This window comes from Cibotium barometz, chromosome 51 (genome assembly GCF_041138505.1).
Source record: "Cibotium barometz isolate CiBa-2024 chromosome 51, ASM4113850v1, whole genome shotgun sequence".
Classification (NCBI taxonomy): domain Eukaryota; kingdom Viridiplantae; phylum Streptophyta; class Polypodiopsida; order Cyatheales; family Cibotiaceae; genus Cibotium; species Cibotium barometz.
Window position 1 is genome coordinate 23,358,274 of NC_141096.1, and position 12,207 is coordinate 23,370,480.

The window sequence follows — 12,207 nt, forward strand, 5'->3', positions numbered from 1 at the left end:
CAAGGAATAAAGACCATATTAGGGAGTTTGGAAAAATCCCAATTTCCATTTTTTAAGATTTAAAAAATGAGGACATAATGATTCCTTTTAAGCTTGTGTCAAAACCAAGTCATCTGACATATCATTGGAAAGCTCTTGCAGAGTAGTCCTAAATCCACATTCTCTAACAACTTTGGATTTGGTATATAAAAGATACACTAAAAAGCATATTGAATAGAAAATTTCCAAAGTAATGAGATTTTTCCAAACTTCCTAATATAGTCTTAATAGAGAAAAACAACATCAACCTCTTTTTTTAAATATTGCTGGTTGATTTTTCATATACATCATGAATATAAATGTCTATTTGTCATCACTAGTAGCAACCGAGAAGGTGTAAGACGATTCCTAGATTAACAGAAATAGAATCATGCAACCAATTTCTAAAAAATGATAAAATTTTAAATGGTTTTTATTTGCAAGACATTTTCAAAGAAATGTACAGCACTATGATCATAGGCACAATGATGTCTTTCACTTAATACAGACATTACCCTCTTTAAAAAAGTGCATGAAGTTAAGTGACAAAAAAATGATCATGGGCACAATGCTGTCTTTCACTTAATACATACATTACCCTCTTTAAAAAAGTGCATGAAGTTAAGTGACAAAAAAAAAGGTTTTTACATTATTATTTGATAGTATTAAACTGTACATGAAATGGCCAAAATACTACATGGAATGGCCAAAATACTCCTCCATAGAAGATATTGCAAAACAAAAGAGGTCTTGTGACCAGGGGCCAGTTATAAAATGGCCTAATTTCTCCTCTATATTGCACAAACAATAGAGATATTGTGTAATAATTTCTATCTAGCCAGCTTTTCTCTTCCTTTGGTCACCTTTGCTAATTGGCCACTTAATCTCTGTGATTAGAGGTTGGATTAGTGGACTCGTGTTATACAAGTCGGCCACTAGCTTATAACGAGGCCTCACTCGCTCCTCAAAATCCGAATCCGAATCTTGATTATTTACGCCCTTGTGATCATATTTGCTAACCTCCTCCTCATTATTTGGAGGATTAATCTCCTTTATCAGTAGATTAACAGGCTTAATCCTCTCCATTGACGCGGCCATTTCCACAGAGCAGCTTGCAGAGGGCGTGGAAGAAGGTATTAATCCCGGATTAGAGTTGCTTACGGGAGTGCTCGGAAATGATCCACCGCTTGATATTGTGCATGAAGCCATATTGTAATTATCATGAAAATAATCTTCATGATTATTGCTAATGATGCCTTCGTTAATCAACCTTAATCGCTTAAGCCTAGCCAGCTGCTCAATTGCTAGCTTTTCTTCTTCATTAATTAAGGCCCACGATCCAAAATCAGGATAGCTAATCAATCCAAAACACACAGATTAAACTAGAGGCTGGGCACTTAATGAAGATTAAGACAGTCTAATTAATCCGGGTATGGCTACAAACTGCAAAGATATAAGCAACATGATTAAGATAGCGCAATAAACTAGTAAAACCATGAGATTAAAAGCTCTTAATGTTTCTGTAATTGGAAAGGATTAAGGCACTCACCGGGAAGACGTCGAAGAGGCAGGAGAAGGAAACAACGAAGAAGAAGAAGAGTCAAGAGCTGCGGGGGTGACTGAGTCCAGCCCTAATCCCCCGATAATCGTCGCATTAATCATGATTAAACACTGACGATAATCCTTTGAGGACCTGGATCAACCACTCTTAGGGCCTTTGAAATCTAAAATAATCTATGATTATAGAGATTCATGCGTGTATTTATATACTGTCAAGGGTGGCGTAGAATACGTCGCTCGTAGATCTATGATAATAATTCAATAATTATATGGTATCGTATAGAAGGAGGCGTATGTATACATACGCCCTAAGTCGGTTCATTTGCTAAAGGGTTGTATACGTCGTATATACGTAGGCGTATATATACACGCTTCCACTTAAGTCGGTTCAATTCTTTGGTTTGGCGTGTTACCTCCGCATCCCCTTGACTTTGCTTACCCCTTGTGTCCTTCTCACCCTCCATTAATTTATTACTCCTTTTACAAAATTGATTCCTCCTCACTAAAGCATGTTTCTTGGTCTCTTCTCATCTCTCTTGATTTTTAACATAAATATACATATAAATATAGAAATAAAGCAGATGACACACTCACTTTCGCTTGCTCGATGACGCTCAAAGTCTTTTGACTTATTATTAACCCTGCAGCACTCCTCATCATGTAGAAGGTTTCTCCTTCATCCTTGTGCATAAATCCCTTTTTTACAGCCATAAGCAAGGGTAAAACTAAACGTGAGCATAAGTGTGTATGTGTGTGTGCGCACACATGCATGTAGACATATGTGTGTACACATGCACCTATATGCATGTGTGTGTGTGTGTGTGCATGCTAGGTGTGTCTATGTATGCATGTGAATATATGTGTGCACAACCATTTACATAAATACAAGTGTACATGTCATTGTGTGTGTGTGTGTAATGAGTAGGCATACATTCATGCATGCGCACAAGCGTGTGTGTTACATCTATGTGTGATACATCTATCTACTCTTTTTAAACAAGTACTTTATGTTTTCTACTCATATAAGATTCATGATTCACTTACAAAAACAAAAATATAATACTAATTGCATTAAGTTCGAGTATAATAAGATTAACAAAAGTAAATCTTAGGGGACTTAATAAAATTTACCAAAAAAGTTATCTAGCATCACAAGGGTGGATGACAAAGAGTCATCGGGTGGGCAAGGATGGGTATTGAGCCTAACACCTACGTTAATCATGCCACTTTCCTTAACCAAAATTCCTATCACATCTTGCTTGACAGGTTTATAATATATGTTACATGGATGTCTGCCAAAAAGGGAGTGGATATCCACACATAAGGCTTCATCCTCTACAAATGTTTATAAAAAGAAATAATACCTATTACACTACGTTTGAGTAAAATAAGATTAACAAAAATAAACGTGTTACATATAGTAAAACATCATAATTTTGTATAGCTTTCCTAGAGTAAAAAGAAAGATAATCTAAAAAAGACAATGTCATTAAAAAGATGAAATACATCAACATGATTTCAACTTAAGATTCTATCAAGAAGGTTACATTTCAATTTATTGTGATGCTAGTTATAAAGGGTAAAAGGGGTCAAGAACAACGGAAGCGAGAAAGCATCCTAATGCATGATGTAGTGTCTTAAAGTCAAGCTAGTTGCAATCCTATCTTTAACACTTGTTTGTCAAAGGGCAAGATTCAATAATACCATACTCATGGTAAGACACATTGACTATTTGAGATACTTCATACTTATTACTTCTTGAAAATGTATTTAGTGCACAATGCATTTGGATCACACTTTTCTTTTGAACTATCAAGTGAGCACTATGAAATAAGACTTTAATTTCTAATATAATAACAAAAGCAATAGAAATGGTGTGGATGTTATACACGTATGCCAAATCGTGATTGTTGTTGAAATATACAAGTGAATGGGTGTGTGTGTGCGGGAACAAGCCCTTAGCAAAAAGAGGCTGTAAAAGAGAGTCTATAAATGAGTGGGTAGTAGTGAAAAGATGAGTGGAATCTACTGGGAGAGAATAAAGGGTGGCATGAGAAGATCTACGATGTATGGAGATATTCTGGGAAAAGTGAAGAGGTGGAGAGAATCAGGCAAAAGAGGTGGAGTGAATCAAGGATGAGGTGTTCCCCCAGATATAGGGGAGGTGGCACAAATCAAGGAACAAAACAAGGAGCATATCATGGATGTAAACACTATAAATTGAGGCATTGTCCTAATGAGTATCTGCTAGTTTTTGAGTATCCATGCCTACATTAAGCCATCAGTTAATAGCCCACTAATCTCGTCTTAATTATCATCTAATCACTTACTAATGATGTCGATTCTTGCATTTGATTCACCATAGCTCATCAGTTTGCTTGCATTTTAACTTGGTATCAGAGCCAACCTTAGGATTAATCTAATTTTAGAGCCTAATTATCTTGCTAATTAGCTTATTAATCATAATTAGGAGATAATCATTTTAAAAGCCTTTTCAACTATTCTCTGCACCTGCAGCTAGTGGAGGGGCTTGATCTCCCTCCATCCTCAACATTAGGAAAAATGCTTCTAGCCACACCTAGCCATGCTCCCACCATTTTAGCTCAGCGAAGCAGCTCGACGAATTGCCGCCTAGACCTGTAGATTTTCACGATTTTATTGGCGTCCCATTTCTGAAGGAAAACTGAGATCTACACTTATACCAATGGAATTAGTCTAATTACTCTTGGCCCTAAGTGTTTTCAAAGGTGCTCTACATGTTGGTGATCTCAGATTTGTGAAATTCTTCAAGGAGAAGTGGCATCAAGCTCTGCATCAAATCTGCAAGTGACTTTGGTAAAACAGAGATTAAACATTCAATGTTTGGTCAAATCTTTTGTTTCTTGGCTTGATCCTCTACTAGACTAACTGCTATTGATGCCTTTGAAAGGAGTTGAGCTCATTTGAACTCTAAGGCCCCAGATCTGGCCTCCCCGCACACTATGTTTTTGGCACACAAAACAAGGGATTATTTCACTAATAAGTGATTAATCAGCTTTAATCACTGTATCTTGGTGAAATTGAGGGTTCAAATTTACCATTGGGTATCTGATATAGATCCCTATCACTTCAGATTTTGCAATTTAGAGATGGTTTGATACTCCAACCATTCAGTACCAGGTCAGCTATACTTGGCTTTATGTAATTTTTGGTAAATTTATGCTGATAAATCTGTTGTAATCATCATTTAACACTAGATTTGAGTTGTAAAAGGGTAGACACTACCCTTGAATCTTGAATTGGATCAAGAGGTAAGATCCCCTTCACATCATCATGAGCACGACACAAGAAATAGCTAAATTTAATGGGGAGCAGTTTCATACATGGCAAACAAAGACCGTGTATTTGCTCATGAGGAAAAATCTCTGGGGGCTAGTTGAGGGAAGAGATGAATGCCAAGAGGTGATTGGGGAGAATGAGTGGAAGAGCAGGAATGAGAAAGCATTGGGACTCATTACACTCAGTTTAAATGATGAAATCATTCACCACATCATAGGGATACAACGGGCAAAAGATACATGGGATGAACTCAATAAATTATTTGGCACTCAAGCAAAAAATTTAAAGATAAATCTGTTAATGCAATTCTATAGACTTGACATGAAGGAAAGTGAACCTCTAACCACACACTTGAACAAATATAAAAGCATTAAGCAACAATTGGCAGCCATTGGGGTAAGACGGTAGAGGATGATGATGCACTAGGAGTGCTTCTGAAGAGTGTGGACAAAGGAGAATATGAAAACATCGTGGCAACCTTAAAGAATGTACCATAATTTAAGCTACATGAGATAGAAGAAGCTCTACTAGAGCAAGAGACCAAGGTCAAGGAGAAGAAAGGCGTGGACCCAACCAACTGGAGAGGAAAAATCATTCTACACCCGAGGAGGATTCTCACGAGGACGAGGATGAGGAAGAGGCAGGGGAGGAGGAAGGACCTTCACTTGCCACAACTGTGGGAAGCCATGACACATGGCAAGAGATTGCTATACAGCAAACCCAGCGAAGAAGGATCGACATTAGCAAACTTCATGGAGACTCCTAAGGAAGTGGAGTCAGATCATCTTTTCTGAGAGAGAAAGAGAGAGAAACCCCACAACCCAATGTAACCTGCCCCAAGAGAGTAAAACCACTTTTGAGCCACTGATGATGTAGGCCATGTGGTAGATGTATGTGTGAGCACTTTAGTCAAGGTCAGAGGCACTTGTAGTAGCCTTGGACACATAGAGAGAGAGTGTCAAGGACTATTAGTTAGGGACTTGAGGCATTGGTCGTGGGCTACCAAGTAAGAGGAAAACTTGGTATAGGGTCCAGGTGTGCTAGGATTATTCACTTGAAGGGAGGTGTTAAATATACAAGTGAATGTGTGTGTGTGCGGGAACAAGCCCTTAGCAAGAGGCTGTAAAAGAGAGTCTGTAAATGAGTGGGTGGCAGTGAAAAGATGAGTGGAATCTACTGGGAGAGAATAAAGGGTAGCATGAGAAGATCTAGGATGTGTGGAGATATTCTAGGGGGAAAAGTGAAGAGGTGGAGAGAATCAGGCAAAAGAGGTGGAGTGAATCAAGGATGAGGTGTCCCCCCAGCAGATGTAGGGGAGGTGGCACAAATCAAGGAACAAATCAAGGAGCAGATCATGGATGTAAACACTATAAATTGAGGCATTGGCCTAATGATATTTGCTGGTTTTTGAGTATCCATACCTACATTAACTATCAGTTAATTGCCCACTAATCTCATCTTAATCATTATCTAATCACTTGCTAATGATGTTGATTCTTGCATTTGATCCTTCATAGCTCATCACTTTGCTTGCATTTTAACTATTGTAAAGCCTTGATTTATGGTGAACCAACAGATATTCCTACATCCATTTGCATTCACATTATTACACACTAGATTTGACACAAGCATTAACCTTGTTTAAGAACATAAAACTTTATGGACTGATGCCATGCTATCTAGAAATGAAGCATTGGATAATTTGTTACATGCAAACCCTTGATCTATCATGTACATTCACATTTTAAATACACATTTTTTGTAAGGCTTAAGAAAATTAAATTACTCCTTTTCATACCAAAGATATTGATTTTTACTATATTTTCCCAATAATCCTTATGCTTTTCTAGCCTTAGGTAGCTTCATGAAAATAAAATCCCTTTAGTTGAACTCTCGTGGGGGAACTCTCGTGGGGGCTATCTTGCACGTTCTAATAAACCCCTCATGAATGCAACTTTAAGTCTCAAAGAATATCTTGTTTGGCTTCTCCTATTGATGATGCATGCTAAAGGGTTGGAATATTTCACAATTAGCTCCATGAAAATAGGATCCCTTTAGTTGAACTCTCATGGGGGCTATCTTGCACGTTCTTTTAATAAACCCCTTATGAATGCAGCTTTAACTCTCAAATGTGGAGGATATGGTGAGAAATACCCACCTAGAGGTGGTGCATGAGCATCATATCATAAAGGATCAAAATGTGGAGGATATGGTGGGTAATACCCACCTAGATGTGGGGTGCAGTGCATTAAAAGTTGTGAAAACTAGGGATTGTTAAATCAACATGATGCATTCCAATTGTGGTTGTTGGCATAGGTGCACTAGCTAGCATAACTTAAGCCGGGTGAGTTTTTGAAGAAGAGGTAGTCATTTGTCAAGGTTGGAATGAAGTTCATTCTCCTCCAATCGGAGCATGTCAATTCTTATATATCTAGGCGCAACCTCTACAACCAAGGTAGGTTACATGAGTGTTGTTTATGTATGCATTAGCTAAGGCTAAGCTTGAGTGGTATCATGACTTGGTGTGTGCCCTAGTCTTGGCATTGGGATGCCACAATTTGGACCACAACTATGGATGGATAGTATAAAAGCTTGTGTGAAATTGTAATAAATTGAGAAAAAAATCAAGCGAGAAGCTTGTGAGAAGAAAAATGCATTAAAAAATGACTTAAATTCCTATCCAATTTTTAATCCCCCTCAATCATTAAAATCATCTTTTAATGGAGATATAATAAAATATAATATGTTGAAATATTATATTAAATTCTCTTAAAAAATTAATTGCATCATTAAGTAATTATGACACTTTATCCACATGCAAATATTAACATTATTTATCTTTTCTTCCTAATATATATTTTCTAAGACTAACAGTCTTCAACAAAGATTATTATTTAAACTTGTATATGAAATAGGAATTATGGACCTTAGGAAATGCGCGCAATAAAAAATACAAAAATGAGAGAGAACACCAGATTGGGTCCAAACTACCCCCTCAAGAGTGTGCCAAAAGCATCCCCACTTTCAGAGTATTTATAGATTTTATTGCTTCAAAAATAGATTATAAGGCTATTTTAGACCTTGCTTGCTCCACAAGCTTTTCTTTTACAAAAATTGGGTAATAAAATATCTTATAAATCCTTGCTTGCTTCACAAGATTTCTTTTACAAAAAAATATATATGAAAAATCTCACTCTCGTGATATTCCTCTTGGTTGAGAGTATAACCGTCCTCGCTTGTTAATATCAGCACACACAAGTGATTAAACACATTAATCATTCCCACACTGTATTCACTTATCACAATGTCTACACATGCATCGCATGTGTCTTAGAGTTGATCGGATTCACTCACACAACCTTTACATGCATCACAAATGTCTTAGAGTTGATTGGATTCACTTATCAAACTGCCACATTGGATTCACATGTCTTAGAGTTGATTGGATTCACTTATCAAACTGCCACATTGGATTCACTCATTGGATTCACTCACAATGTCTTCATACGCGTCACACATATTCACAGAGGTGATCAAACTCATACCACATGTCTCACACGTGTTATAGCTGGTTGGATTCACTCATAACCAACTTGGGTCACCCTCTAAATAATTAATCAAATTTGCTCTTAATTCTTTTACCACACCTGGGTCACCCTCTCAAGAATTAACTAGAAGAGTTGATTGGATTCACTCACAATCAAACTCACACTTTCCTTACATGCCTCACACGTGCTATAGCTAGCTGGATTCACTCACAACCAACTTGGGTTACCCTTGCAACACTTAATCACTAAGTATTTGTCATAGACATGAAAAAGAGAAATTGTTTCAAGGACTTCTATGCGTAATAAATTCTAGTGTCCCATACTACCAGGAATTATCCCACACACATCTAGAGATAAGTATGCATTGGAATATTTCACACATGATTAATCTCGTGTCCCATACCACAAGACTAATACATAGTGAAAAATTCATAAAGTATAGTTCAAGATGGAAGGGCCAGTTCCTCCAAGATGTTCCACTTTTGATGCATAAAAACTCTCTTTAAAATTTACAAAAAGTCTTAAATAAAATTTATTGTAAAGATGATCAAATGAATATGTTACTTCACACACTTTAAATTCAAACAAGACTAATAGGTTTTGAAACGATTAAAATAAATAAGTCTAAATCTATATAATTAGCTTAATGTCAAACGAGATGATGATGAAAAGATTAATTTGCACTTGAAGTTAAAATAAACTTGAATAATAAATATGAAACTTGGAAATGTAAAATAGAATGCAAAAGTAAGAAGTTCTTACCTTGATGTATTGTTGACTACAAAAATGAAAAAGTTAAGAAAAATATAGAATTTAAAATAATTTGAAAATAACTGAAAATATAATCATTCGATAAAGATGAGGACTTATCGTGAGAGTAAGTTGTCAGAAACTCAACGCGGCTCAATGGTAGCGTTCATCGGTATAACCTGCACATCATGCTTACACCACACATAACAACATGCCTACCCTCATGCACAAACTCAAGTCTATAAACTAGGTAAGTGAAATAACGATACGGTGTCGTACTGTGGCACGTCTATGCAGTGAAAGCATGTTCATGGAACAACTTATGTGGAATCTGGGCCCTGAGCAGCAAGGACAGATATGGAAGGTATCCACTCAGATATGGAAGGTATCCACTCAGATACAGTGGCATTGGAAGCTGTATGAAGGTGTATGGAGTGGGCACTCGTATGCTGTGTTTGAAGTGGTATGGAAGCATGGGCAGCTCTGGTATTGGAAGGTCGTGGGCGCGACGTGATGATCCGAAAGTGAAGGAAGAAGGGGCTCTTTTAGCATTAAGTGTGGCCATAGGCTTTGAAAGGAAATAAAATAAATAAAAATATACACATGGCCAATAATTTTAATGGCCACGTGGAGGTTCTGGAGGTGGCCAGCACAGACATCTCGAAGGGTGAAGGCGTAGAAGGTGGTAGAAAAACGAGAAAGATGGAAGCTTGGAAGGGCTGACGGGCTGCAGAGGTCAGAGGGGTTCTGGTGTAAAGTGAGGGCACCGCTGCACAGGTTCCCCAGAGGCTGTATTCTATTGCAGATTTGCGCTTAAATGATATCGAGGCAAGCCGTTTCTTGTCTCCAGTTGACACGACACTTGGGAAAGTGCGGAGGAACCTACAACTAGCTGCATCGGTTGGTAGCAAAGCGTTATGGCAGACCTTGCAACTGAGTCAGTTTCAAGTTCTCTCTGCCTTGGTGGCTCTTATTGTCGTCTTCAGCATAGATCTGGTGGCCAACAATGGAGGGATTGAGGCTTTACTTCTTGATACTGTTGGAAGGATTTTGAGTGAAAATTACAGAAACAGAGTTGCACAGCATGAAACAGGCCATTTTCTGATCGCGTATTTTCTTGGAGTGCTTCCAAAGAGTTACACGCTATCAAGCTTAGATGCTTACTGCAAAGAAGGTTCTCTGAATGTACAGGCTGGCACAGAAAGGCCAGCCGCTTTGTGTGTGGGAAAGTACCGCCTGGGGCAAAGGTGCCAGGGTGATCGTGAGAAAGCAGTGCTGCTGGGTGTGAGGTGGAAGACAGTGACAGAGGTGGTGGCCGCCTTGTATAGCAAGGAACTGACTAGTGATAAAGCAAGGTAGATGAGCTGAGACGAGGGTGGTCGTCTAGAAGCGCAGAGCAGAGGCGCAGCCTGCAGGTTCAAGAGAGGGATTGCTTGTGTTGGACAAGAGCGTGCCTTGTGGTGGTGGGGTGGCCAGTTTTGAAGTTTTGGGCTTGGAAGAAGTAGTGAAGGGATCTGCAGAAGTGGGGTTACCTGCAGTTTGGTTGAGGCTTTAGAGGTTTGCAGCTTTGTGAACAGTTGCTGCTGCTGCAGAGTTTTATGAGAGGAAGGCCTGTAGATGTTGTGGTATAGATTACATCATTGAGGATTGGAGCTTTGAACAAAGAGGACTTGCTTAGCTCAAGAGATGAAGCTCCAGGTTCAATGAAGATTGTATCTGATATGATGAGGATGCAAGTTTGAGGTTCTATTTTCTTGAGTCCACTTGTGGATGTTCACTTTCATGTCTATGTTTTTGTTCTTCTCGTGTATGAGTCCCCTGTCTCAGGGTTGTTGAGACATCTTTTTTAGCAAGTGCAAAGATGACTGAAGATTTGGTTTGAACATATGATAAATGGGATGATGGTGATACACGATGATATTTCTATGATGTTTGAGTGTTGTTTTGGATGAATATATATTACATGGTATCAGTTGTGGTGAGCATGTTGTCTTGTTTGAAGGCTGTTGGGACATTTCTTGGGATGAAGGTTTAAGGTACAAGGGTTACAGAACACATTAGTTGGATTGTAAGGGATTTGAAAGCTACTCTCACAGCCAGAAGTCTCGCACTTTCCCAGCGACACTGCCCACGTCACGACAACTTTGGTGAACCCGACGTGAAACCGCTGGGGTGAGAGTACGTAGAGATGGCTAGCAAAATGGAGCATTTATATGCAGAGATGAAAGAGCTTGAAGAGCGGTTCAGGAAGATTGAAGAAGAAAAGCAAATTCACGAAGCGGTAGAAATTGCGGTGCAATTGGTATATAACAGGGTCAATATATTTGATGGTTTCGATCCAGAAAGCTATCTAAGGTGTTACGAGACAAAGATGAAGAATCAAGGGGTTCCAGAAAGCATGATGATTGCATCTTTTGCATACCTTATGAGTCCTGATTTAAAAGATGAAGTGCTGGAACTAGCAGAGTATCACTCCAAACGATGGAGTGATTTTGCAGATGCACTTATTTATGCGAGTTCCATGAACCTAAAGCAGGAGCAACTTACTTGGGAAAAGAAAAAGCAAAAGGGTGATGAAATGAGGTATAATGTGAGCTATGATAGTGTTCCAGCAACGATCCGAGCCAATTTAGAAGCGGTTGTCGATGCATGTCTTATGGAGGATAATCAATTGCTATTCAAGGTTGATACAGAGATTATGGAGGCTGTTTATGCTAAATTAGGACTGCAAAAAGCCATTAGTGAGCAACAAGGCCTTCACAGTGACAAAAGCGATGCTTTACTACAGCCTCATAAAGATGCAATGGGTGAACTGTGCAAGTATAATCTGTCTTCCTTGTTTGAGGGTGCAGACATACAGGGTCCTATAATCATACCACATGATGTGTGTATGCCTATGCTTGAGGAGACACTTGATTCAGAGAGCTTCAGGACAGGTGCTCAAGACCCAATACACGAGCTTCAGGACAGGTGCTCAAGACCCAATACACGAGGAAGAGGACATCGCTAATAG

The 12,207-nt window shown here is 38.6% G+C and overlaps 1 protein-coding gene across 1 annotated transcript; it reads right to left on the reverse strand.

Moving 5' to 3' along the window:
- Positions 1–660: 660 nt before the first annotated feature.
- Positions 661–1,767, reverse strand: LOC147609438 (uncharacterized). The gene is made up of 2 exons (XM_086787872.1): positions 1,568–1,767; positions 661–1,372 (listed from the first exon to the last, which is right to left on the reverse strand). The coding sequence occupies exons 1-2, from the start codon at positions 1,678–1,680 to the stop codon at positions 853–855; spliced, it is 633 nt and encodes a 210-aa protein (XP_086643998.1). The 5' UTR covers positions 1,681–1,767; the 3' UTR covers positions 661–852.
- Between the last annotated feature and the right edge of the window lie 10,440 nt (positions 1,768–12,207).